General features: G+C 40.1%; 1 protein-coding gene across 2 annotated transcripts in view; it reads right to left on the bottom strand.

The window, feature by feature from the left end:
* The window catches only part of LOC306844751 (zinc finger E-box-binding homeobox 2-like), a 78,383-nt gene that overhangs the window by 8,846 nt on the left and 42,175 nt on the right, over positions 1 to 27,362 (bottom strand). For both annotated transcript variants that reach the window (XM_079377131.1, XM_079377132.1), the window contains exons 3-7: positions 11,201 to 11,464; positions 6,732 to 6,800; positions 3,863 to 4,057; positions 2,200 to 2,414; positions 38 to 146 (exon numbers count right to left, since the gene is read on the bottom strand). In XM_079377131.1, coding sequence (XP_079233257.1) covers positions 38 to 146; positions 2,200 to 2,414; positions 3,863 to 4,057; positions 6,732 to 6,800; positions 11,201 to 11,464 — 852 coding nt within the window. The remainder of the gene's footprint in view (positions 1 to 37; positions 147 to 2,199; positions 2,415 to 3,862; positions 4,058 to 6,731; positions 6,801 to 11,200; positions 11,465 to 27,362) is intronic.

Consider the following 27,362-nt stretch of genomic DNA (forward strand, 5'->3'; position numbering starts at 1 on the left):
TAAGGCAATGAGTTATGAAAAAAATAAAAGGACGTACCACTGTGTATCCGCAGGTGCTCCTTTAGATGGTGTTTGTATTTGAAGGCCTTGCCACATTCAGTGCATTTGAACTTGCGGTTGCCAGAACCCTGGTTGAGAATCTGGTGCTGTGGATGAGAAAATATTCACATGAGCTTCTCTTGCACAAACACACAACAGGCAAGATTTCAGTGAATAATTTCATGACGGGCCAAATGGCTCCCCTTGTAAAGCGGCATCTTGCTTTGGTTGGGTGCATCTGAGCAGCGATAACAGAGCATCTCATACCTTTTCATTTCCTGACTTTCATTTTCTGACTGAGCCAGAAACGCTACATTGGCAGCGAAAAAAATGAACAAAAAGAATCCTATTTTTAAGACTTTTTTTCCTCATTAGGGAGGCAGAAATGATCCACTTCATCTAATTTAGCATAATCGTTCTGAATAAATCTCATGTTTAACCAACACATCCTTCAGATACCTGTGCAAAGAGTTCATTACGCAAAAAGGTGGGCTCGCATAAATGTTGCAATTTCATAATTGGACACAAATTTGTAGACTGTTTAAAGGCTTCAAACGTCTCTTTAATAAAGCGTGAATGCGGCTCGTAGGCAGGCACTTCATTTGCTGTTCAAAGGTAGAACATGAGCGCTGTGCCCCTCGCATTTGCAATTCAAAGCACAGCCTCGAAAATCAAAATATAATAACAATAACAACAACAACAATACGGGTGTCAGTGCAGAGAAGCAGAGAGCGCACCAGGCGAGCACAATTAATTCAGAGTGGGAGGTGAGTATGTCGAACGGGCAGAGGAACACAAAAGGCCTGTGAGCGCCGCCCATGATTGGCTCCGACAACTGGTGGGGACAGAGAGAGGCCCGCATTCCGCTGGAGACAGATGGCATAAAGCACAGGACACTGGGAGGATTGTTCAAACAGCGGCAACCTTCAAACATCAAGCAGGGAGCCGGGCGGCCCACGGCGGGGAGGGACCCCACCATTCGCTCATATGTTGCTGAGTCGCATAAACAAACAGCAACAGCTGCTTTACGCCCCCCACCTTCTCTCTTAGGATGGAGGCAGGTTTTGGTCCCGCCATCACCCTCGATGTGATACAGTCACTCCGTTGGCCTAATTGTGAGTGGTAGCAGTGAGAGGAGAGGGATTTTTCCGCCCGGCGTGATGCACTTGCACTAAGTGTGTCAAGCATGATGTGGGCGGGGTATTTGATTGGGTATTTGCATGTTATTGGGCTTAACAAGGATCGGTAAACCGGAGCCATATACACATGTAGAGTGCTCTTCTGCACATCACGGATGGATTTCAATGGCCGTTTTCAGACAACAGCAAATTTTCAACAGGAAAGTCTTTCAAGATGAAGCGCACAAAGACCAACAAATAGGAAGTAATTTGTGGATTAGAGAGGTCACGGGTGCAGAATGGGCCATCTGTTCATGTTTTGAGCGGCCCGTGGCATCAGGTGAAGAAGTTGGCAGCTCGTCGTGTATCAAATCATTCTGTTCTAGTCAGAACGTCATGTCTGAGAGATAAAAGAGCTGCTGTACCTCATCTCCGTTGATTACAGGAGCAATTCTGATGTCACACTGTGCTTTGAGTCGTAAAGATAAGTTTCAAGTGTTTTAGTCTCTAGAGAGATCAGCGTGTCACTTTGCTTTTACCTGCTTTATTTGCCAGTAGAGACCCAGTGTATCTACCTGTTTATACAGGGGAATGTGTCTTATATTTGACACGACAGCCACAACAACCCATTTAATGTGTGTAAATAATGCTGCGACAGATTGTTAAGAGTGCTTGGCTCATGTTTATCATTTACGCACATGGAAATGATGATGTGTTACTCTGTCACCGCAGAGAAACTGATTTTTAAAGAACATAAAAAAGAAAACCTAAAGAGCGGATACAATTTCTAAATTGGAAATTAACATAGTCATTCGATCGTGAATATAAGACTGCAGAATCATATCAGAGGAGGCCATCAAAAAACCATTTAGACCTCAATTAAGGCTATAACCATTAAAAGATCTGCATCTTCAAAATGCCATGAAAAATTAATAATGATTGCCAATCAAAATGATATCTTTTCTCAGAGGGAATACAGCACATTAGATATAGAGCTAGAGCGAGGCGGAGAGAGAAGAGCGAGAGAGGAAGTGCGGCTCACCTGATCTCGTCCTGGCTTGTGTGTGGCCATATGTCTCTCCAGCTGAGTGCGGTAAGCAAACGTGTAGCTGCACAGAGGGCAGGCGAAGTTCTCCTCGTTTTTCTCGTGCCGGTACTTGATGTGTTCCTTTAGGGAAGTCAAGCGTTTGTAACCCCGGTCGCAGTAGGGGCAGGTCAACAGTTGGGCGAAAGCATCTGGAGTTCCAGGTGGCAGGTCTGCAGCAGAGAGAGAGGGGCAGCGGGCCAAAAGGTCAGCAAATCAATGGCAGCGAATGGGCTCTGTGCCCAGGGTGGTACAAGGAGGTATCTGTACAATCTGCTCCACTGTGTGCCGCCGTCAAAGTTGGCACTGCCACCCACACACGCACTCACGCCAATGCATGAACACACACAGTAGGTGCGTTCGGATTCACACAATTCGCAGAGTTTTGCTCATGGGCTTTATGCGACGAAAGAAATATAACACATTCATGTTTTAAACTATTTTCCACTCCTAAAGTGGGAACATACTAGTGACAGACAGATATGTTAGCCAGGTAGATAATTAGGATGATGTTTAGCCATTTTAAAATGATGACATCGGCCAATAACTTAAAAAAAGGTGGTCGATTTCAATATCTACTGAGCATTTTGGGAATGGATAATATAAATATTGCATAAATTTTAAACAAATAGATTATGAAATTAAGTTGAAAATAAATGTACTAAATTGTGTCCATCTTATTTATATGATAATTGCAGTTATAGCATTGTTTTAGCCACTAGCCACCTCTGCTCTGTAGAATCAAATAAACATATTTAATATTAATATAAAAACATTTGTCAACCCTTTAGTTGAAGCCTTTATATATATATATATATATATATATATATATATATATATATATATATATATATATAATGCATTATAACAGCATTTAAATGCATTAATTATGCCTTATGATGCAACTCCTAATATATTGTATGATCTCATGAATAATTATAACCACAGACAGAATACATTATAATTCTTACCTTTTTTTTTTTTTTACACCTTTAGAAAGTATAATGCGTTAAAACAATGTATTGCACTATAACAAGAAACCTGCAAATATTTTGGTTACCATTATTTCTGAAAAGATATAATACATTATAAAGTACTTTGCATTAAAGATTAAGGCATCAAGTAAAGTATTACCAAACATTATTATATTAAAATTGTATTCGTGTTGATTCTATGCAGCTTATGGTAACATTATGTTTTTTTGTATATGGGTCGCCACTTGGCGTCCAAAATTATATCCGGGTCTGGGAGCCACAGTATTGGCCTTGGATTGTGACTGACTCATGATGTCTGACTTCTTTGGATTGTGTCAGAATAAACTGCTACTGCTAAAAGCAGTTGTTTACAATGGTTTAAACCTGAACACAGAGCGATTGCTGACGGCGTTTGGGGGCCAGTTGTGTTCTCTCTGTTGTAATCACTTCTGGTGGCTCGCACGTCTAATTTTTCACACGTTCTTCATAAGAGAGGTATGCGCCGTAATGCGCCCCGGCTGCTCCCCACGGGACGGGAAATTTAGGGTTTATGATTTCACCACTCGGACAGCTGCACCTCGCTCTAAAGGTAAACACTCCGGCATGCAGCCAATCAGACGGCGGCAACAGCTGCCCGACATTCTCACCGTTCTCCTCGTGTCCATTGGCTTCGGGCGTGGCGAGGCGGGAGCGGGAGAGTTCCTCCGGTGCCTCGGGGTAGATGATGGCTGTGTCTCCTCTCTGGAGGTATTCGGCAATGCTGACCACATGACTTTCACTGTCCACCAGTTTATGCTTCCCAAAGAAATCCTCATACTCAGTAGCGCAGTGAACGCTCTTCACTAGAAACAAAAAGAGAGGCAGCATTTAAATAAAACCTGGATTCTTGCTTGCACATGAAAAATATGGTGCACTGGAAGGTGACGGAAACATGCGGCAGCAGCTGTGATAAAAAGAACGCAGGAACATTAGAGAAATGTTCTGGGAGGGATACGTCTAAATTACTGCCTTATCTAGCCACCTAATGGCCACTAAAATAAGAAGTATGAGTTAATCTAACAGGAGAACCATTGGAATTGTGGAAAAGCTTTTAACGATAAACCCTTTTTTCTACTTTTATATGTATTAGAGGCAGTCAGACAAGGAGCAGAAACATATGCTGTAATCCCAGCATCACTCCCTAGATCTCTAATCGAACTCCTAACTAGGTGGATTCTGAGAAGAATGGTCATGAAAATGCCCACGGAAAGAAAAATCACAAATCGAATGTCTTTAAAATCTCAGTTGTTTCTTAAAGACAGCAGTGAGATTGAATAGAGAGTTTTGATGAAGATTCTCCTCAGAAAAAGACTCCAGTAATCTCTTGTGTCTCTTCTAAAGGTTCAGAAGAGATCTCAACAATGTGCTCAGATTTGCCAAGATAATCACAAGTCGGAGATCTCAATGTGAATCTCATCAAATGATTGAGCTGCTCCACATTCATTTTATAGCTCTATACTCTTACTGGATGACAACAAGTCACTTGTTCGCAAATCTTAGGAGAAACAACTGAGAACAATAAGAAACATCATTGAGAAGTGAGTATTGATCTGTGAAAAAAACATCCCAAATTTGCTCATATGGAAAATTAGTGTATGTACAAAATAGACACAAATACAGCATCATAATCATTTCTCCACATCATTTCTCTACAAGAGCAGATACAGGAAACCGAAGGTGTTTTATGTTATTATATAACAGAATATTATCTAAAGGAGAATAAATAGCTCTCACCCGTTCGTCAGACAAGTTAAATATTACAGCAGAGAGACAGTGCGTGTGTGGCTTGAGTTTTATCAGCTACCTTTTAATTAGGATGAGCTTGTGTAAGGTATAAACTCTGTAGTGAGGTTTGTCTAACAGTAAACATTTTATCGTCTCATTTGTGCAAAGGTCGAGCCACTGGGCTGTGTCGCTGTCAAAAATGTCTGGAAAATGTCAGAGAGCCGGCAGCCCTTTAACATTATTTAACAGAGCAAATGATTTCCCTCCTCTCTCATTACTAGACCTGCCTCGCTATCATTCACGTGAACATGCGTGAGCGCCGCGGCCCGACAAATGAACACGTTTAGCTCCTCGCTGCTGTGGGTTTTGCGGCTTACATGATCTAAACAAATCGAGTTTGCGCACAAATTAGATTTTGGCCTGAAATGCGATTTGGGGAAGTTGGTGCTTGCAGAAGAAAGCGCTCTAAAGTCGACGTCCTAATGTTTTCCTTCCACTCCTGATGGTCGAGCCGAGAACGTCCCTCCCTGCAGAGGAGGATCGTGGGCCGCACAGCAGAGCCGTTTATCTCTGGAGTGTGTGTCTAACATTAGAAAGCTTTATTAAAACTACACATCCTTCCTCCTGAACTACATCAGCGATGACAGCTCAAACACGGCCTAATGGTGTTTCTCATAAAACAAACCCTTGTGTGTATGATGATGTCAAACAGAGAGCAGGAATCACTCGAATGATTGTGGATTCATATGAACAATGTCGATGTGCTTCTGCTGCGTGAATCTCAGCAGTGGAATCATTTTTAAGTTATACGTTTCAGTTTGACAACAACAGAGCACAACGGAAGTAAATCTCCATTCATTTTCTCCATAGGATAATGATTTTTAACTGATAAACCTTTAAAGACAGACCTGTTGTGAGCTCTGAGGTTGTTAATCAATGATTTATGCTTGTGTTGAACCTGCATGCTCATATTGATTCAACATTTTTAATATAACCATGTTTAATAGCACAATAAAGACTACATTACCCATGATGCTGTACAAAAATTCCACCAATCAGAGAGCTACAGCGAGAAAAGTGCCCCATCCCCATGAAGCACCAGTGAACGATGTAATTGAGTCTCCCTATGCTCTCAAAATACTTAAATATTTGTATAAATGCATATTTTGCAGTCAACTTAAAATATGCCTTGCATATTATTTGCAAAAACAGATAACTCCGTTTCTTTACATTTTCAAAAATCATGTTTTTTTTTTTATTATTATGTTATGTTTTTATTGTTTTATTGTGTTAGTTAGCTGTTTTTTTTAACCTAGTCAAAAAAAAAACAGCATCTGCAGTTTGATTGAGATTAATTGGAATGCACAATGAAAAAACATGATTTTTGAGAATTGTTAAAAACGGATTTATCTAATTTTTAAAATTCATATATTCTCTCTATAAATTCAAACAACGTTAAATTAATAGATTTAGATGTCTCAATCACTTTTAGGTCCATTCGTAATGCCTCATGGGACTGTAGTTCTTTCCCTCACTAAAGCCATTAAGCACACATTCTTGTCTCTTTCTCTGATTTTCTTTTACTTTCAAATAAAACCTTATAACACTTCATGGCTTAAATACTTTTTTTTTTAAATCCCTGTGGCAAAAATGAATGGGAAAAATACTTCTGGAACAAGGGCTGCTGAATAAGTGGGCGGGACTAATGCACTCTACATCAATACAGCAAATCAACATGGTCACATGACTCACCTGTACCATTCCCAACCGGCTCTAAAGCGGGATCGGGCCCCATAGTGTCATAGTCTACCTTCAGCTCATCTGTAAAAGAGAGACAGACAGGAGAGGAGAGTTCATTATCATCTCACTGACACACTGCATCTGGACAGAAAACATCTTGTTCTGCGTCTCATGTAGGACTCAAAATAACTCACTTATTTACACTGACAACAATCACACGAACACACACACAGAGCAGAGCGCGCTGGGAAACAAGTGAGAGCAAACTCAGAGATCAGCTCAAGAATGTTCCATCCACCTGAACAAGCAAACAGAGCGAGAGAGCGAGAGAGAGAGAGAGAGAGAGAGAGAGAGAGAGAGAGAGAGAGAGAGAGAGAGAGAGAGAGAGAGAGAGAGAGACGGAGAGGAAGAGTCTTCTGATCTCCAGTGCACTGATCCACTGCTGCTCCGTGTCTCTGGCACACAAACCAAACACTGAGTCGCTAATTAAACCACTGACATCATGAGAAACACAAACGCAGAAACACATCACTGCATCAACTCTCTGCTTTAAACATCATCATTCTGAAATCAGTTATCAGGGTTTTCACCTGCTATTGACAACCTGAGAACATATATTAATAATGCAACTGATTTATATGATGAAATTGTATCAACTTTTCTCCGGTGATCACTGTCTACAATGCAAATTTATAACTATATATACTGTACTATAATATAAATGCACTATTCATTTTATTTATATATGCATATGAATACAACTTTTTATAGATTTTATGGGGATCAAAAAACATTGCATGGCTACATAAAATGTATTCATTCATAAAATATAACTGTAAAAATATAATGTGTTAAATGCATCAACACCTTATAATTTATGTTTATAATTTATATATTTTAACTTATTCCAACAATAAAAAATAAAATAAATAAATAAATAATGACAATTTTAAAAAGCTATATATTTAAAATAATATATTAAAATGTGTTTTTATTTATTATTTACAACAATAATAATAATAATATACTACTATATATCAATATATTATATTATAATATTATTTTTCAATTATTTTACTGGAGATTTTACTGGAATCTACAGTTTGGATTCTTCTTTTTTCTCCTTGTTTCTAACAGTTTTACTATCAGTGTTTCAGGGGGACAGGGGGCAAATATTCCAGTAGGAGGTGAGCTAGTCCTCCTCAGTTTGGAGAGCCGAGGGAGTTGTGCTCTCGTCTCAGGCTGATAAATCAGTTTTGAGGTGGTGGGTGAGTAAACAGGCCTCTGAAGGCGACCCGTGTTGAATCTATTCCTCCTGATGATTTCACTCCATCCATACGGTTTACTCTCAAAACATTCACGTCTGTACGGGCCGCTAGTGGGCTCTGTGAAAACACACGGCTCCCGTCTGAAACTCCTGACTCCATGAGGATCCAAAATACAAGAAAAGATGAAAAAAACCCCCAGAAAAACAAGGGTGGGGAGGAATGCAGGTGATTTATTTAAAGACTCTGTCAGTGATAACAATGTCACACACTAGTGAAGGGCATTATGGGAGATGAGAGCGAGTCAAGGACAACACCAACGCAGCAATTTGACTGACCGGAGCAAGCAGACAAGAAAAGAGCAAGGGAGAGCGTTCTGGGCTTATCTCAGGACAGAGCTATGTGCTGAGGTACCAGTGCAGACATTCCGGCACCAAATGCGAGAAAAAACACAGAGACGCAGAAGGATAGTGCCCACAAGTTTGGAAAGAGCGCACAAAAGAGAGAAAAAGAGAGAGAGACTCCTCCGGAGCTAATGAACGTCACCCCAGCAGCGCCGAAACATGGCCGTGGTTTTTATCACAACACACACACACACACACACACACACACACACACACACACACACACACACACACACACACATCATGGAATTGCAACACAGCAGAATCACAGACATTCCGGCTCCAAGAGGGTTTATCAAATTAAAGGAATGTTCCGGGTTCAATTTGAGTTAAGCTCTATCAACAGCATTTGTGGCATCATGTTAAAAATAATAACAACAAATATATCACTGGCTATCAAAGTATACTTAAAAACTTGTTTACTTAATATTAAAATATATACAAGAACCGTAATTGCAAACACAGGACTGTAGTTGGTTTAGAGTGGGGCAGGGTTATCATTGTTAACTAAAAATAAATAAAAATAAGTAAAAAGTTATCTAAAATAAAATAATTGTTAACCAAAATAAAATATTAAGGTACTTCCCAGGGCATTTCTAATTTTCGGTAAAGTATTAAAACAACTAAAACTAAAGGTCATTGCAAACTGAGTCCGAAATTTTCACATACGTTTTTCCGTTTTTTCGTATTCCCCACCCTTTCCTATCAAAATGCATGCTACGGATGCGAAAACGCAGAAAATCGAACCTGATCCGAATTTTTTTTGACTGACGAAAGTTTTGGAGGCACTGTGCAAACGTGATTGGCACAACATGAGGTCGTATTTATTTTTTAATGTGCGAAAATTTTGGACGAAAATTTCGGACTCAGTGTGCAGAGACACACTGAGAAAATAAATAAATAAATAAAAACTATGATAAAATAAAAAGTAATAAAAATGATAAAAACACAAAATTACTAAAACTAAACTAAAATGTTACCTAAAATCGAAATAAAAAAATAAAATAAAAAAAAAAACATAAGTAATATAGACCCACTTCGTAAGACCACATTCAGTGTTATTTTAATCTCATATGTAACAGTGGATGTGGGTTTATGAAAGTGGGTCACCACAATTCCCATTTCTGTGGTACTCTATGGCATCTCAAACTGTCGGGGTCATGAAAGGGGTCTTTAGTTCAAAGAAGTGTGAGAAATCCTAGACTAAAGACAGCCGAAAACGCTTGGATTCTCCGAAACACTGTAAATAATGAAGCCGGCTGCTCTCCTGAAGGAAAATCAGACTTCATAGTATTCCTAATGCCACTACCCCGGCTTTTTTTGGGGCGTATTAAATTTTTAGACTAGCGAACGCCTCCTCTTTCTCTCGGCTCTGTGCACAGCTAGTTCATTAGCAGAAATGAATAGCGAAGAAGTGCTCATTTAGATGGTCTGTCTTCCATGGGCTCTCACACTCCTATGTTTCTGTCATACGCTTCTAAGAATCATTGACTCTTATTACACATGTAAATGGCTATCATAAAAATAAAAATTTCATTTAAGATTCTTAATGACTTGAGCAGCAGCCTGGCCTCCCTTAATGATTACCTCTCTCCCTCATTAAGAGTATTTATCTCTCTGCGTCTCTGACTGCGCCTCCCGCACCAATGATGCTTGCAAGAGGAAAGCGGGAGCCGCGTTTACACGGACACGCGACACTCTGCTATTACTGCAATTACCAATGATGCTCTGCAAACCGGGCCGAATGCGCCTCCGACGATTACAGGCAGAAACAGGTCTTATGTGATAATTAAAGAGAAGCGTTCTGCTGTAGTTGCACTGGAACTGAGAGCAGGCTTTAGGGACAACATACAGAGGAGAGGGGTGTGTCTAAGAGGTGATGGGTGTGGCTACAAGATGAGGGGAGTGTCTAAGAAGACATAGGGTGTGTCTAAGAGAAGATGTGCATGACTAAGAGAGGAGGGGTTGTGTCTAAGATAAGATGGGCATGTCTAAGATAAGAGAGAGTAGGCTTGTTCGACTTCATGCGGTGCTGCAAAGATCGGCTGCCGCCTGAAAAAAGCAATGTATCCTGCTTAGAAAATTTGTCCGACTTTGATCGGCACTGCAGCCACCTTACTATCACATGTGCCATTAAAGTCCCACGAGAGCAAAACGAGACCAGCTGCCTAGGTGATGATGACACACTTTATTCTCATTGGTCAGATTCTGTGATGACAAGCATGACATGTGCTGTGTTGTTATTCTAATCTGTGTTTTTATAACAGTAAAGCTTTTTTTTGTGTAGTCACACTGTGAAACACTCACTGAAAAAAATAAATAATAAAAGCATATTTACCCCCACTTTATTGGTATTTAAATAGTATATGTTTATGTCTACCTTTACTCATGAGATAAAACATGGGTGTGTCTAAGAGAAGGTGCGAGTAACTACGAGAGGAGGGGTTTCTAAGAGGAGAGGGTGTATCTAAGAGAAGATGGGCATGTTTAAGAGTGTCTAAGGGAGAAAAGGGTGTGTTTAAGATAAGATGTGGATGTCTAATAGAAGAGAGGGTGTGTCTAAGATGAGAGAGGGTGTGTCTAAGATATGAGAGGGTGTGTCTATGAGAAGATGGGCATGTCTAAGAGTTGAGAGGGTGTGTCTAAGAAAGGAGGGGGTGTGACTAAGATAAGACAGGTGTGTCTAAGAGATGAAAGGGTGTTTCTAAGAGAAGATGTGCATGTCTAGAAGAAAAGAGGATGTGTCTTAGTGAAGATGGGTGCATCCAAGATAAAAGAGGGTGTCTCTTTGAAGGAAGGGGGTGTAACTCACCGGTACCATCGACTGATGCACTCAGCAAGTCGTTTTCATGCCAGACGTTCTCTATTCCACTGTCCTTCATATCATCTTCATCATCCACAGTCTTCCTCAGCAGTGTGTGACCTAGGGTCGGAGAGGGCGGAGCCACAGACTCTTGATTGACGAGGCTGACTGGACTCCCCGCCCCATTGAGCATGCCGTCCTCCTCTGACACCAGAAGTCTGTCCTCTTCTTCCGTCTCTGATCCGGTTTCTACAACATTCTCATAGTCCAACACTGTCAAAAAAACACATATACAAACAGATGATCAATATTACAGATTATTAAGTTATCACTGAGCTTAGTGAAGTGACATACTGCCAAGTATGGTGACCCATACTCGGAATTAGTGCTCTGCATTTAACCCATCCAACCTGCACACACACACCGTGAACACACACACACAGCAGTGAACACACACACACCGTGAACACACACCCAGAGCAGTGGTCAGCCATTTATGCTGCGGCGCCCGGGGAGCAGTTGGGGGTTCGGTGCCTTGCTCAAGGGCACCTCAGTCGTGGTATTGAGGGTGGAGAGAGCGCTGGACATTCACTCCCCCCACCTACAATCCCTGCCGGCCCGAGACTCGAATCCGCAACCTTTGGATTACGAGTCCGACTCTCTAACCATTAGGCCACGACTTCCCAGCTTGTGCATGTATGTGATACATAAACTATTAATGAGTATTAAACTAAATGAAGGAAGGCCTTCCATGTAGATTTATATTTATTTTCATCTGTGCATTGTTTAGTTTGGTAAGAGAGAGTATGCCAGCACACACACACACACACACACACACACACACACACACACAAAGTTCAATCTATCTTAACATTCCCCTGTGGACAAAAAGATTACACTAGGCATATCTTTTCCTAACATGATATTTGGTAATCCACTGGTCTGCACTTGCCTCCCGAACAACTGCACAACAGGTGCAAATTAAAATGAAAACGGTGTATGTGTGTGCGTATGTGACCTGGGCTGAATACCAATTGACAGGGGAAACAAAACCTTTTCAAGAGGTGTGACCACAAGGGTTTAGGCAAGTTCAGACTGAGTAATGCTCTCTGTGAGAGAAAGAACCCAAGAAAAGAGACAGAGAAAAAGGGAGGGAGGAAATAAGAATAGAAAAGCCAAAAGAATAAGTGAGACATTCAGACTTGATGTGTGGTCCAGATATACCTTCAACACATTTACATTCAAAACACCCTTCACACGCCCTGTGACCGGATGCAATATTTCTGGACAGGCTGCCGGTGCTGGAACACTTCCACGAGTCTGACCGCAGAAAAGGTGGTTCTGGAGCAAAAATATGGGCTTTGCATCAGCCACTTCAACCACATGAACACAAATCAGACACATCCTTATTCGTCAAGGACAAATAAAATTGATTAAAAGTGACAGCAAAGACAATTATGATGTTACAAAAGATTTATATTTTAAAATAAATGCTGTTCTTTTGAATTTTCTATATGTGTATCTTGAAAAAATAAAATGTATCACGCTTTCCATAAAAATAATGTGCAGCACAACTGTTTTCAACATTGATTACAATCAGAAATGTTTCTTGAGCAGAAAATCTGCATATTAAATGTATTATTTAAATCACAGAAATAAATGATATTTTAAAATATATTCATATAGAAAACAGTTTTAAATTTGAAATTGAAATAACATTTTATAATTTTACAATTTTTACTGTATTTTTGATCAAGAACATGCAGCCAGAAGAGACTTCTTTCAAAAACATCTTTACCAACACCAAACTTTTGAATGGTAGCGTACATTTAAATACCTTCTGACCATCCCATCAGAGCAGATTGAGATGGCACAAAGACATTTGGATGTTAAAAGAAGTTCTCAAAATGAGCGAGCATGTGTTCATGAACAGGTTAAGGATAATGGGTAAGAGAGACAGAAGGAGGGAAAGAGAGAGACAGCGCTTCTACAAAGTAGAAATGACATCTTGAGAAGTTAAAAACAAAATCCATCAACTTTGTACTCGCTGCTGGAAGATTTGAAAAGGCCGATAAATAATGATGGGTTGGGTGGAACTTCAGATTGAGTAAAAACTCTGGAGCGAGAGCATTGTTTGGCTGACAGACAGCCTATCACACGCCGGTATTGTGCTCTTCAACACAATAATTCCAACCTGCTAATGTCACGGCAGCCATTACAGTGATTCCTCACCTCATCTCTAATCAGTCTTTTGTGTTTCCACAGCGCAGACACAAAGAAACGATAATGTTTACTTGCCGGCTAAGTTCTCCTCTGATGACACTCTCTATTCGTCGGCGTCTTCTGCGAGTGTCAAAGGGAACAAAGGCGATTACGGCTGCCATTCTCGCGCCGATGCTACCTGCTCCTCTGCTTTTGATTTCAAACAAATAAAAGGAACATCTCTCATTCCGATGCCACAGATAATTAAAATGACATTCCTAATTGCCCCAGTCACTGTTAATGTTGGGCTTAACCTACGCGCCGCTCGTAGACAGGCCTGTCATTTCTGCGGCTGATAATCGCAGGGCCGTGCGAGATGGTATTGATTCCGATGGTGGCTTTCTCCACGCAAACACACACTTAGACTACAAACCAGAGGAACTCATTCAAAGAAGTTAGAAGTGTGACAAACTATCTCCACTCTTAACTGTTAACAAAAAAAGCACATTTAAAAGAGGAGTCTTTCTCTTCTGGCAAAACAGCACAAAAATAATCTGAATCACCCACATTTTTGTTAATTTTACTTCTCTGTAAAATTAATTCAGGGTTTATATAGTTACCTAACACTAAAACCAAACAAAAAAAAGTGTTAATCAAAATAAAATCTTAACTGAAGTAAACTAATAAAAATAAACTGTGCTGTCAAACGATTAATCGTGATTAATTGCATCCATAATAAAAGTTTTTGTTCATATAATATGAGTGTGTACTGTGTATATTTATTAAGAAAAATATGTTATATTTCTATATTTGTATATAATATAAATTATGTAAATATAAATATATACTTGTAAATATTTTAAAATATATACTGTGTGTGTGTATATATATATATATATATATATATATATATATATATATATATATATATAATTAATATACACAACATATATTACATAAACAAAAACTTTTATTATGGATGTGGTTAATCACGATTAATCATTTGACAGCACTAAAGAATAGATAAAAACTTTTTAAGTTCACTTAGTGGAACTTAAACTACTAACTAAATAAACTAAAACAGATTAAAAACTGCATACAAATATACTAAAACTAAAATTGAAGTGAAAACAGAAAATATACAAATACCTGCAAAATTAATTCAAAATATTAACAAAAACTAATGTAATATAATAACACTGCTCTCCAGCCAATAGCATCTGGCATGAACTAAACTATCAGTTATGCAAATAAAAAGTTGCAAGTCTTTTGATATCCCTCACCTCAACTTCCTGTTTCAAAAGGAAATGCGTCATGAAAACTTTGCTCCTCAAACCACAAATTCTGTCCTTTTGTCCCTAAAGAAAGAGCTCCAGTCTTTTCCAGTTCATCATCAGCAGGAGAATCTGTTTAAAATCCAGTGGTTTCTTATGTCAACTGAAGAAAGGCCTCAAAATGAAGCCAGAAATAGAGGCAGACAAAATGAAATAAAGTATCCTGCTTTCTTTTCCTCATTGAATCCAGTAATCCGCACGAGTTTGAGGAGTGTAGTCCCTATGAAATTCCCAAAGTGCTCCAGGGTGGGTTTCTCTCTCGCTGCAACACAAGCCCAACCTGAGGGCCTCACAGCGGTCCGCCACTAGATGAGCCCAGAGACGAGCCTGTGGCCCTGACGCTGTGTGTGTGTGTGTGTGTGTGGAGGTGACAGACTCCCCCAGGTAAACCTACACACTGCGCTCGAGTCGTCAGGGCTTATGGGAGGAGACGTGAACCGTGCTGAAGATAACCCTCCTCATGCTGCCTCACACATGCAGATCACCTGAACACCTCCGGCGTGAGTGTTTGAGCTCCAGCAATAGATTTAAACACTCATATTTTCCTTTCACTTCAGGTTTCAGAGATTGTAAGAGCCAACGATGATCTATGTGTGGATTTGTTTTGGTAACACTTTACAACAAGGTTCAATTTGTTAATATTAGCCATTAGTACATTAGTTGACATGAACTAACAATGAAAAATACTCTTAAAGCATTTAGATTAGATTAGATTCAACTTTATTGTCATTGCACATGTAAGGTACGTCTGTTAATGGCATGTCTGTTAATATGAATTATTGGACCTGAGCTAACATGAACTAACTAACAATGAAGAGTTGCCATTTTTATCTAATGTTAACAAAGATGAATAAATACTGTAACAAATGTACTGCTCATTAGTTAACGCATACTAATGGGAACTTATTTTACCCAATTTTATTTAAATGTTTAACTCATTTATAAATAAAACCTTATTATCTCAACAAAAACTTTTTTTTTCTCAGTAAGGAATTAGCAAGCAATAAAATTGTCCTTTGAGGTTGTAGACTGGTAGTATATGCAAACTCAAAGGACACTTTTATTGCTCAAAGGTTGCTCTTTCGTGGCTCACAAGATGAGATCTCAGCTGTGCATCTAAACTTAGTCTCTTCTTTACCTAATATGTCTAAAAAAAACAGACATAAATGTTTCATACAATACTGTAAGACCAAAGAGATTCAAAATGAATTCAGATCATTTGATGGGAAATGTTTGAGACAAAGTTGAGATCTCATTTAAAAGAGGAGACACATGTGAGATTACGGAGATCTTTTTCTCAGGAGAAGCATGATATGTAACTATATTTTTTTATCAAAACAAGGATATTTTTATCTTGCAAGCGAAGTTGTTTGCTTTTATATCCATGAACTGTTTTCATATGAAACTCTTCCAGTCTGATATGGGGGTTTTGGGGAAGCCGTGCAACGCCTCAAGAAAAAAAGAAAGAGTGAAAGAAAGAGAAAGGGAGCGAAAGACGAAAGGGGGTGGTGTGGTGAAGAGAAAGGGACAGAAGGGCAGCAGCCGAGAGCAAACAAAAGACGAGTGAGAGAGTGAAGCAGCTTTGAGAGGCCAGTGAATGGAGAAACTCAGTGATGTGTAAAACAACTCCTGTGTCTGTGTGCGGATCCAGGACGGCCCGAGTGGGTGTGTTTCAGGAAGGGGGTGGGTATGTTCAATAATTTCTGCCGTGAGGCGGCCACAGTAGCCGGACTCTAATTGAATTCAAGTCCCATTTATTTTGCGGGGCCGGAGCAACAGGCTGGAAAGGCTGAAGGTTTAGCTGCTCGGACCGGACCGACCCGCTCGCTTCCACCATCTGTGCTGCTCTAGGTCGCCCCCCTCTCCATCCATGAGCCAACCAAAAAAAACACATGCACACAAAAGATCTCTCGCCCACCCCGGGATAAATGACGCAAGAAAATCTGTGCGCACAGGGCAACAATACAGAAAACCCAGAGCCAACGTGAGAGAGATTCAGCCAAACTGACCAAAGACGCATCATTGCATTTTAAAAATAACATGCACATGCTTTTATGCCTTGATTTTTCTATGTATCAAACACTTTCGTGGCGAATTGTACCAAAACAAGTAAGTCACACTGTATGGTATAAATTTGTAATTTTTAATTTTGCAAGTATAGCATGATTTTTTAATTAGTTGCAAAATATAACTATATCTTCACCCAGCTCTTTATATATAGTTGGATACATATGTATGTCAAACTTTATACATACAGAATACTTGCATAGGCCGATATATATATTCACTACATAGCAAATCTCAACTGCTTGATTATTCATATCTTTGCAAAATGTAACTATATTATTGTCCAGCTCTAATCTGATAAATGCATCAAGGCATGAAGATATATTATAAACATTAACATCATGATTTTAATAATATATTAATTCAAAATAAGTTTTTAAAAAAATGTTTCCACATCTAAAGTGTTGTAATGTAAATATATACATCAAATTCATTTTTCTGTAAAGCTGCTTTGAAACAACGTGTATTGTGAAAAGCGCTATATAAATAAATTCAAACTAAAGTAATAAATTAATTCAAAATAGACCAGTCATTCTTCACAGAAAAAAAAGTCTGCAAATATAAACAAAATGGATTTTTTTAAATAAAAGACTGCATTACATGAAAATATATTTTAAGAATGCTGATACAGTACATACATTTCCAAAAGCATCTGTTTATCATGTTTTTGGTGGGGACAGTGGATGGAAATTTTGTCAGGGCAAGCCCAAATCTGAATTTCTGGACCAAAAAATAAAATAAATGTCGAGCCCTGGTGCAAAGGGGGATTGAGAAGAGAGAAGAGACGGGGGGCATCTGTGCAGGTGAGTGCGGGGTAACAGGGGTATCTCCGGCTCTCACATCCGTCAAGCAAAGGAAAGGTTAAAATTAGAAAATTTAATTTATTTGATAATTTCCCAGAATAATTAGAGTTAATATGGGTTAATTAATATGCAAATCTCTCAGCAGATGTTCGACAGTGAGTGTTGCGCGCAGAGGCAGCCCGTTTGCTCTCCCGCATGCGTTTGGCTGTCAGTTAGTGACCGTAATTGCCGTAACTAACCAAATACACACAAAACCTTTAGTGGGATAAAACGCTTTCTGCCCCAGTCCCAGCACACCGCCACTTCTCTCGCACAAAGACGCACAATTTCTTATTTTCTCTCGTCTGAAAGGGCCTTTTATGCGGCGGTCGTCTCGGTGGTGAATGAGGCGAATGTTCAGCACGCTTCACTTTTCTCTTGCCGCTTTATATTTTCCATAAACGTGTATAAATATAAAAGAGGAACAGAACGGCACCTGCTCTCGGGGTTGTTGCTGTCTTCCCACCTAAATATGTTCAGATGGGGCCGTTTACGTGCCGCTGCGGTGAATGAACAGGATGAGGGAACATGGAAATGCTCCTTGACTCTTTTCAACCAGGTTGCTCATCAAATATTGATGCAACTCCAAAAAGTCCTCAGCTGTGATCGCTTTAGTGCATATTTGACTGCAGCTGATCTCTGAGCGCTGTTAAAACATTCATTCAAGTACACACACAGACACAGGAGCCTTTCACTGGTGTTTACCTGAAAAACACACTTCTAGACTTCTGATGCAGCAAGAATCGAACGCGTCACACAAAGGCGTCTCCAGTTATCAGTAGAGATACATGAAGCTGTGGTTTCTGGGGCTAGTCATAATTTAAAGTAGTTAAACTACAGTCAAATGTCCTTTTAAAAGTAGTTCATTACACTTTACAGGGGTAACTAACATGAAGCTATTTAAGTGATGCATATCTATTTATTTCATTATATACTGTGAAACAATCACAGCAAGGAAAACACCACAGCTAGAAAGAAACGTTTTCAGAAATGTGTCTGCCAAAGCTATGAACAAACATTCTTCCAGTAATAATAATAGATTAGTTATTTGATCCTTAATAATGTTCTCAAAACATTAGCACATTAAATATTATGTATACCGAAATGTTTTATTTCTGATGCATTTCAGTTGTAACTTTTTTTTAATTGTTACTACTCGTTTCAGAATGTTCAGAGAACTTTCAAATGTAACATTCCCATAATGCTTGCAAAATTATTTGAAATGTTTGAAATTATTTGAAAAAAAAAAAAAAATCTTTTCTGAGAATATTCAGAGATGATGTTTTCATAACTTAATGCGAATGTTCTTAGAACATATTTTTGCTAGCTGGGATTACATTTTAACACAAATTCACATTCAATACAACTAATAAAACTAGAAACATTCTAGTTTATAAAACTGCATCAAAAGCATAGCGATAAAAAGCAGCATTTGACAATATTTCAAAATGACTTTAAAAAAAGTGGAGTGATGAAAATTAATTGGTGAATCATTCATGAATTGATAAATTTACACAAACTGTCCAAACAAGTTATGAATGAAGCCGTGTAATAAGGTCTGTGAATGCAGTTGATCTTCTCTCAGTGGAATACTCGAGGTCTCTTCCAGGGGTAAACGCCTCTCTGCCCTCCCCACCCAAACGCTCTTGTACAACAGACAGACACAATGACACTCAAGCGGTGGACGCCACCTTCCCTGCACCCTGCTCTCCTCTCTCTCTCTCTCTCTCTCTCTCTCTGTCTGTCTGTCTGTCTCTCTCTCACACATGGTCAGGTAGTGGAATGCGCTGACGGCCGCAGTATGTTGTGATGGGTGCAGTATGTTGTGTTGTGGGGTTGTGTGGGTGCGGCTGTCACAGTGCAGTGTTATCAGCCAGACAAACTATTTAATAAGGGTGAGGCATTTAATCTGCTCTGCATCACTCACACACTTTCACTGAGCCTTCTATGTGTGTACCTTCATTTCAGTTGCGTTGTGGAAATTATGATCTGTGACCCTGACTAAGGAGCACAGATTCATGACACACTCGAGAACCGATCACATTCACACTGCAGCTCTCAGAAAAACAAACTACACACAGAGATACTCACAGCAGAAACATGGCATGTTTTGCAGAGAAAGGGCCGTACGGTCTGATTTAATAAAACAGGAATCTATTAAAATAAATAACTTGCACTAAGTACATGCAAATTCAAATGTAAGCAATCATGGCAAAATTAATTAAACTGATTAAAACATCAATACATATTGTATAGAGTATTTCCCCGATCTGCTTTTGCAAACGTATTTCACCTTGTGCAAGATTAATAGGAGTGCTACAATAACATATAGCTCTGTCAGAGCAAATTACGGTGTGTTTGGAGTAATAATGGCTAAACACAATCTGAGATGTAATTATATTCTGTAACGGGATCATTTGACTGTGATTTGCTTTGATATAAATAAAGAATGAGCATATGGCAGACAAAGGTAAGGTGTGTTTTCTTTTCTTTGGAATAATTTGCGCTGATGAATCATTCACAATAAGAGCAGGAACGTCTGTTAGGCAAAGCAAATAGAGTGAGTCTTTACACAAGTCTCTCTACGGACAGCGAAAACAACAGAGTAGCACTCCGTCCTGTGTTCGGTACACATATATTTTCCTTCTTATTCTGCAGTGCTAAACTATCAGCCGGACCCTGAGATAAGTACAAGCTGAGAACAGCGTTTTGAGCCATTCAAGGTTGCACTGCATTCCTGGCTCGCAGTCCAACCTTTAGAAAGAAAACCGTTATCTCTGTTTTACAGAGTCCCACCTGAAGATCAGCATGACTTTCTACAAATCAAACACATTGACATAAAACTGTTGTGTTTACACGTAGAAGAAGAACACACACCAAGTCATTCCGAAACATTGTTCCCCACAGGAAAAAAAGTCACAAATGAGCTCTCAAGAGTTTCTCCTACTGTAGATGGCCATGAGAACAAATTGAGAGCAAATGGAGATTAGTCTCCTAAGAAAAGACCCAGTAATGTCACATCTGTCTCAAACTGCGCTCAGAGTCTGCAATCCAAAGTCTGAGATCTCATTACAAATTCTCCCATGAACAAATGATCTAAACTGCAATCCTCATTCATTTGGGTCTATTTGGGTAACAAAATTTATATTGAAACATATCTCACGAGCAAAGAAAGAGCAACAGAGGCTTTTTTGTTTTCTCTGGGTCTGTCAGAAGTGAAGAAAAGGAAATGCCATTTATCAACCTGATGCTGTAAAATACGGAGGCCTTTCAGTCCGCATGAATGGAAAATTAATAAAATAATAAAGCGCACAGGGCGGGGGGTGAAAACAGCCTCTTGGACGTCTTCCAGGCCTCGGCAGAGGGGGTCATGGGGGGGTCGCATTCATTGTGGGGCCGAATTTTCCCGATGCGTTTCGGGCACAATGAGAGAGTGAAATCCGTGCGAGGGCAGGTTTTGGGAAAAGCATCTGTGCTCAGGTCGATTACTGTCATAAAACTCTGCCAGCGCCCAGCTGGGGGTCAGACGGAGAGAGGGAATGGGGGGGCAGAGGTCCTCAGATGGTATAAAGATCAGAGCAGGACTATCCAGGTGAGAGGTAGAACCCCCCGGCCAGCCCAATCTGAGCTGCTCATTCAGATGCTAATGAGAGGGTAGAACACATCTGTTCCCCCCCTACCGCTCGGGGTCTTTGTCACCTGAAAAGCTCCCCACCAGGTATCAAACAAGCTGCAGGAAACAGTCCCTTTTCATCCTGTTACCTCCGTTCTCCAATCAGCAAATGAGGCCCTGGTGACAACAGGGGCCCCAAGAGCCCAACGGGGCCACCGATGCCCCACACGCACCTGACACAGTTACACAGCCCAATTAACCCTTGCTCGCTGATGAACACCAGCAGCAAGCTGTTTAACTCAACCGGTCGGTTTACACACGCTCACTAAGACGATATTCCGTCATCGATTAGCTCTGGAAAGGAGTTTGACTTGGTAAACGTTCCTGCGTATTGCTAATGCATGGCATAAACACACGGAAAGGCATTTGAGTTCTCTCACCTGCCTTTTCACTGCTATCCTGAGAAACACGCCGACGCGTTTAATTAGAGCTGGATGCTGTGATCGCCCCATGCTCTGTCACACAAGACCCGAACGCAGCTCAACCCAAATAACGACCTGAGACAGACAGCCCCGCGGCACGCTGGCGGACCCCCCGCCAAGCTTTCTTATGCTAAATGTGCCTCTCTTAAGACTAATCTTCAGCTGGGCCGCTTAAACACAACAGCACACTGCACCTTTACTGCAGAACGGAGGCCGTTAGCATGACAAAGATGCTCATATTCATATGCTGAATGTTGAGACAATGACCTGCATAATAGATCACATCTAGAAAACAAATATTTGTAAAACTGCAGTCAAATCAAGTAAATGCTGAACTCAAAAATGCAAGTGATTTTGTTTTAAATATACTGATATGCTATAAGTCATGCTATGGTAACAAGTAACATTTCCAGAGCAACAATTACTGGCATACAACATTAGTATACAAAACCCAACATGCATGCTGACCAGCTATATTTCCATATTACAGCAGCATTTATAAAAAAGTCAGCATGAAATTAAATTTCACCCTTTTTCAAAATGCATGTTTTAAAATATCATCTATGCATATGTTTCAAAAAGATGTTGTCATTAACATGTAATAACTGGTCCTTCTCTCTGGTGATGTATGCAAGTTCATGCTCATCTGCCTCCACTAAGTGAAATACTCATATAATGCTCACTAGACATGGTAAGATTCACCGATTCGTATCGGTGCATCGGCATAAAAGTTAATGATAAACAAGTTTGCATTTGTATCGCGATGCATCGTTCCTAACATATTTGCATCGGTAAAAAACATTTATATATAATTATTAGTACATGCACTATATTTTTTATCATTCAGAAAGTGACCAATAATTTTTGACCAATATTGTATATGTAGATTGATTTCTTCTCTCTAAACTGTTTCTCAAGCGCGTTCTCTGAATATGATGTATCACAACAACACTGAGACCGAGGCGTGTCCTGAGGGTCACATAGAAAATAGATTAACATGCCAGGGGTAGAGCTACATATTCCACCAAATAATTACAATGAAACAAAAAATAACTATCTGTACCATATTGAATTGCATAGCGTCATATTCTTTTTCCATTGCATCATATTGCATTGAATCGCATTGTGTTGAATCGAATCGAAATCGGATCCTACTGCATCGTAATAGGGATAAATTGTATCATATCGCATCGGTAGCTGCTTCATATGTAAATTTGATGTATCGTATCGTTGGCTATGTATCGAGATGCGTATCATATAGGCCTCAGTTATGGAGATGCACATCCCTAAAGCTCACATCTCAATTAACAACTGATGCAACCGAATCACTGTCCTACATTTGTTTCTTTTTCAGTGATTCGCTACGCTCAGATGCACGTCACAATATGTCTAAGGTTTCACCACAGTACTCTTTTTTTGTAAGTGTAACGAAAAGGTAGCATCAAAGCTTCAGTCTTTCTGCCAGTGGTGCACCACAATGCAAGCATGTTCCTTCCATAACTGAGCGTTCCCTGTTCTCTTTAGGTGTACAGAGGGGCCGCAGAGAGTTGTGCAGCACAGTTCAGTGGGTAAAAGTGGAAGTTTTGATGTCCTGTCCACCTCTCTGGCTCAGTTCTCTGAGCGTTTCCCTCCAAGCTGTTCTCTTTTGATCACAGGCATGAAAGCTGTTTCTTGCGAGAGTGCAGGTACCTGGGGTACGGCTAGGTGCTAATTAGCTCAGCAGGATAATTGATGTGTAGATTACACCGCGAACAAATGCCTCGACTTGTTTGTTCTTCTCACTTTTCCTCCCCCTTACCTCTGCCCTAATGAACAGTACCTGCCTCGTTAAAACCACGCTAATGCAGAGCCGAATGCGCGGGGAGGGCTTTCCCCAGGTGGAAATACCTTTCAGAGGGAGCGTGCACAACTGCACTCCCACATGCACGCTCCTGACCTGCAGAAATGCCTCTGCTGAGAGCAGGGATTTATGCAGGCAGCTCAAAGAATTTAAAAAGGAAACAATTTCTAAATGAAAGGCCGTGCCATTAGAGTACCAATGGAGTTCTATTGTTACGCCCTGTAATGCCATTTCCTTCATCTTTTGTCTCAGAGAGGCTATTATTAGCAGCCTCTCACAGCTGCGTATCCGTTCAATAGGGTTTGAATTTGGTCATTAACAAGTGAATATCAGCAAACACATTTGTGGAGCCCCTGCCATTGCTAATAAACTAACAATGAGTACAAGCCTAATTGGGAAATGCAATGAAGAAATGGAGGCAAGGTGCCTGAGGTAAGGCAAGACAGCAGAAGAATAGACAGGTCATTATGAGGACGGATGTGGAAAGAAGAAGGTGAACAGTTGAATTGTCGCCTCCTCGCAGTTCCCACGGACAGCTATAATCCGTCTCTCACTAGTTTACACGTTAAACACGTTATTGTGATTATGGACTCCCGTTTTCTCAGCGCTTCTACACACAGAAGCGCACACACCGGGGCTGCGTCTACGCCTGCGAGCCATCCGTGTGTTCTCCCAGACAGTTGACGGGTCTCCAGGTCAGAGGTTTCCCTCTCCTTGGCCGTTCGATGCACTTCCTGTCTGAACTGAATTCCCTGCGGCTGCTCTCAGATCTTTATTCAGACCGGAAGTCTTTGTTAAGCACTGGCTTCATTATTTGCTCTGTATAAACCTGCAGAAATGTGCTACCAGAAAGAATTTCCACTTGGGTCTGTTAACCCTGAAAATGCACATGGGTGGGGGGGGATTCACTAACACTGAACTGCGCCTACTGATGATGTTGTTTACTTTTCACATAAAATTCTAATTCATATAGAATAGAGGCATGTTTGTGCTGAAGACAATTCTAAAACAGTGACTTATGCATTTGTATTTATGTATATGTGTCCCTGGACCACAAAACCAGTCATAAGGGTAATGAGGGTGATGAGATTTATACATCATCTGAAAGCTGAATAAATAAGCTTTTCATTGATGTATGGTTTGTTAGGACAATATTTGGCTGAGATACAACTATTTGAAAATCTGGAATCTGAGGGTGCAAAAAAAAATTAAATATTGATAAAATCACATTTAAATTAAGACGTTAGCAATGCATATTACTAATCAAAAATTCAGTATTGATTAATTTACGGTAGGAAACTTACAAAATATCTTCATGGAACATAATCTTTACTTAATATCCTAATGATTTTTGGCATAAAAGAAAAATGTATAATTTTGACTCATACAATGTATTGTTGGCTATTGCTACAGATATACCTGTGCTACTGATGACTGCTTTTGTGCTCCAGGGTCACATTTGTAAGTGTTTTTTTTTTTTTTTTATCTAAAGTGACTTGCATTGAAAAGTCTACATTTTCAAGTTTATCAAGCTGGACTGAAAAATTATGCTGAAAAAGTGCTGCAAAATCTTTAGTGAATTCACCCCACAGAGTTTTGAGATGGAAGTCCAGCTAAAATCCAAACTGCTAAGTTTTTGCTTTTTCCAAACTAAGCCAAAAGGGATCTAATCCTCCAACAAACTCCATAAACACACTCCTCCTGCTATAAGAAAGTGCAAGGAACCATTTTTTCTCTCGATATTTCTGCGCTTAGACCGCACCATAATCATCTTATACACGCTTTTCTTTGTTTGGGGATTTTCACGTTTCTCCTTCCAGAGAGATAAGCAACACAATAATGAAAGCTTTAATTACCCCACCCCTCTGCCCGCTGAAGGACGCGAGACTGTGTCATCACGGAGGGGGGGAAGCAGATTGTGCCGGAGCTAAGAAAAACTGTATTTGGACTTCTAGCCGAAACGGGGAAAAAAATGGTAGTCGGGCAAACTGGCACTTTCCGTCACCAACCTGATAATTCTCCTTCCATCCCTCACCCAGGAGGTCTTTTGTTTTCCCCTCCTGCTTCCTGTCACCATCTCGGCACAGAATCAAACCACGGCAGGGTTTACTTTTCTGTTTTAAAGAAAGATAGAGAGAGAGAGGAAGACGGGAGTGATTTGGTCCGGGCCGGGGGTTTTGCCGGGTCACAGGAAACCTGGACTATGCAGATGTTTAACAAAAGCCTTTCATTTTCTCCTGCTTTCCTGAACTTCCAAGCACCGGAGACTTTTAAGCACAGAGCTGATAATGAAACCTCTTCTCTTTCAGCAGTAGATATGAGACCTTTTCATCCAAACTATACACTCCCGCTATCACCATTAACAAACGCAAAACAGGTAATTAGAGCTGAGGAAACACATAATGGTGTTGCCTGCATGGTAATTCAGGAGTGAAGCAGAAATAAACCTGCAGCAGAAATATATATCAGTATGTATATTAGGTACGGTTTTTTTCATGTCTGGAATGTGGTTGTTATTATTCAAGACTAAACGGCACATTAAATACTTTCTCAGGCCAAAAACAGACATATGAAGCGATGCACACGTGTGAATGACACGCAGCAGATAATAGATCTATCTATCTGATTAAATAAAGAGAGTATATAACCTGAAACAGAAAGTGTACACCAATCGTCGGACTCCACTGACTGTTTTGTTATTTTCAGAAGGACAGTGTTCTGTCAGTATCACAGGCCTCCCACCAGCTCATCTTTATTAAAGAGCATCTACTGACACCCATAATAACCCAGAGCTCCATCAATCGGCTAAAGGACGAAGAGGGACATCCACCTGGGGACCTGGAGAAAAGCAGGATAAAGCCTTGAGGTGAGAGGACACACAGAAAGGCTTGTTTCTTTTTTTGGTTCATGTGTGTGTGTGAGCCTGTTTGTTACCGCGGCTCTTATCTGTGCTGGTGTATGTGTAAGGTGTGAGAGGATGAAAGCCGTGTGGGTGACAGGAACTCAGCTGCGGCACGGCAGAAAGAAACTAATCAGCCTTTTACAGCTTGAACCGAGGCGGTTAGGTAGCCTCGCGCTAACCGCACACGCGCTAGCTCTGTCACCGCTACAAATTGGCTTCTTACAGAACTCAAGGTGCCAACGGACCATTAGATGCACAAAAGCAAGAGTTTTCCTAGCGTCTCATGTGAAAAAACCCAGCACCTCCCCGCCGAGTAAAACACACACTGTCTGCTCCTGATCAGGGATGTTTGGAGCTCTGGAATATCTCTGTTCTGCCAGAGACAATATGTTTTTTCACAGGATAAAATGTTCAAAAACGCCAGTAAAGTCAATAGAATCAGCTACAACTATTTAGACATCTTTACAACCCCATGGAAAAACAAAAGAAAACGTCACAGAATTTGTAATGGTTTTACTGGTTATAACGCGAATTGTCCTGGTTTTAATGGAAACTGTAATGGTGCCTGCTAATTGGTTGCCTTCTATTGGTGGCTTGTTAAAACCAATAAATCCTAATGGAACATGTGACCCTGCAGCACAAAAGCAGTCATGAGTAACACAGGTATATTTGTAGCAATAGCCAACAATACATTGTATGGATCAAAATTATACATTTCTCTTTTATGACAAAAATCATTAGGATATTAAGATCATGTTCCATGAAGATATTTTGTAAATTTCCTACTGTAAATATATCAAAACTTAATTTTTGATTAGTAATATGCATTGCTAAGAACTTCATTTGAACAACTTTAAATGCAATTTCAATATTTAGATTTTTTGCATCC

This window comes from Barbus barbus (assembly GCF_936440315.1).
Source record: "Barbus barbus genome assembly, chromosome: 25".
NCBI lineage: Eukaryota > Metazoa > Chordata > Actinopteri > Cypriniformes > Cyprinidae > Barbus > Barbus barbus.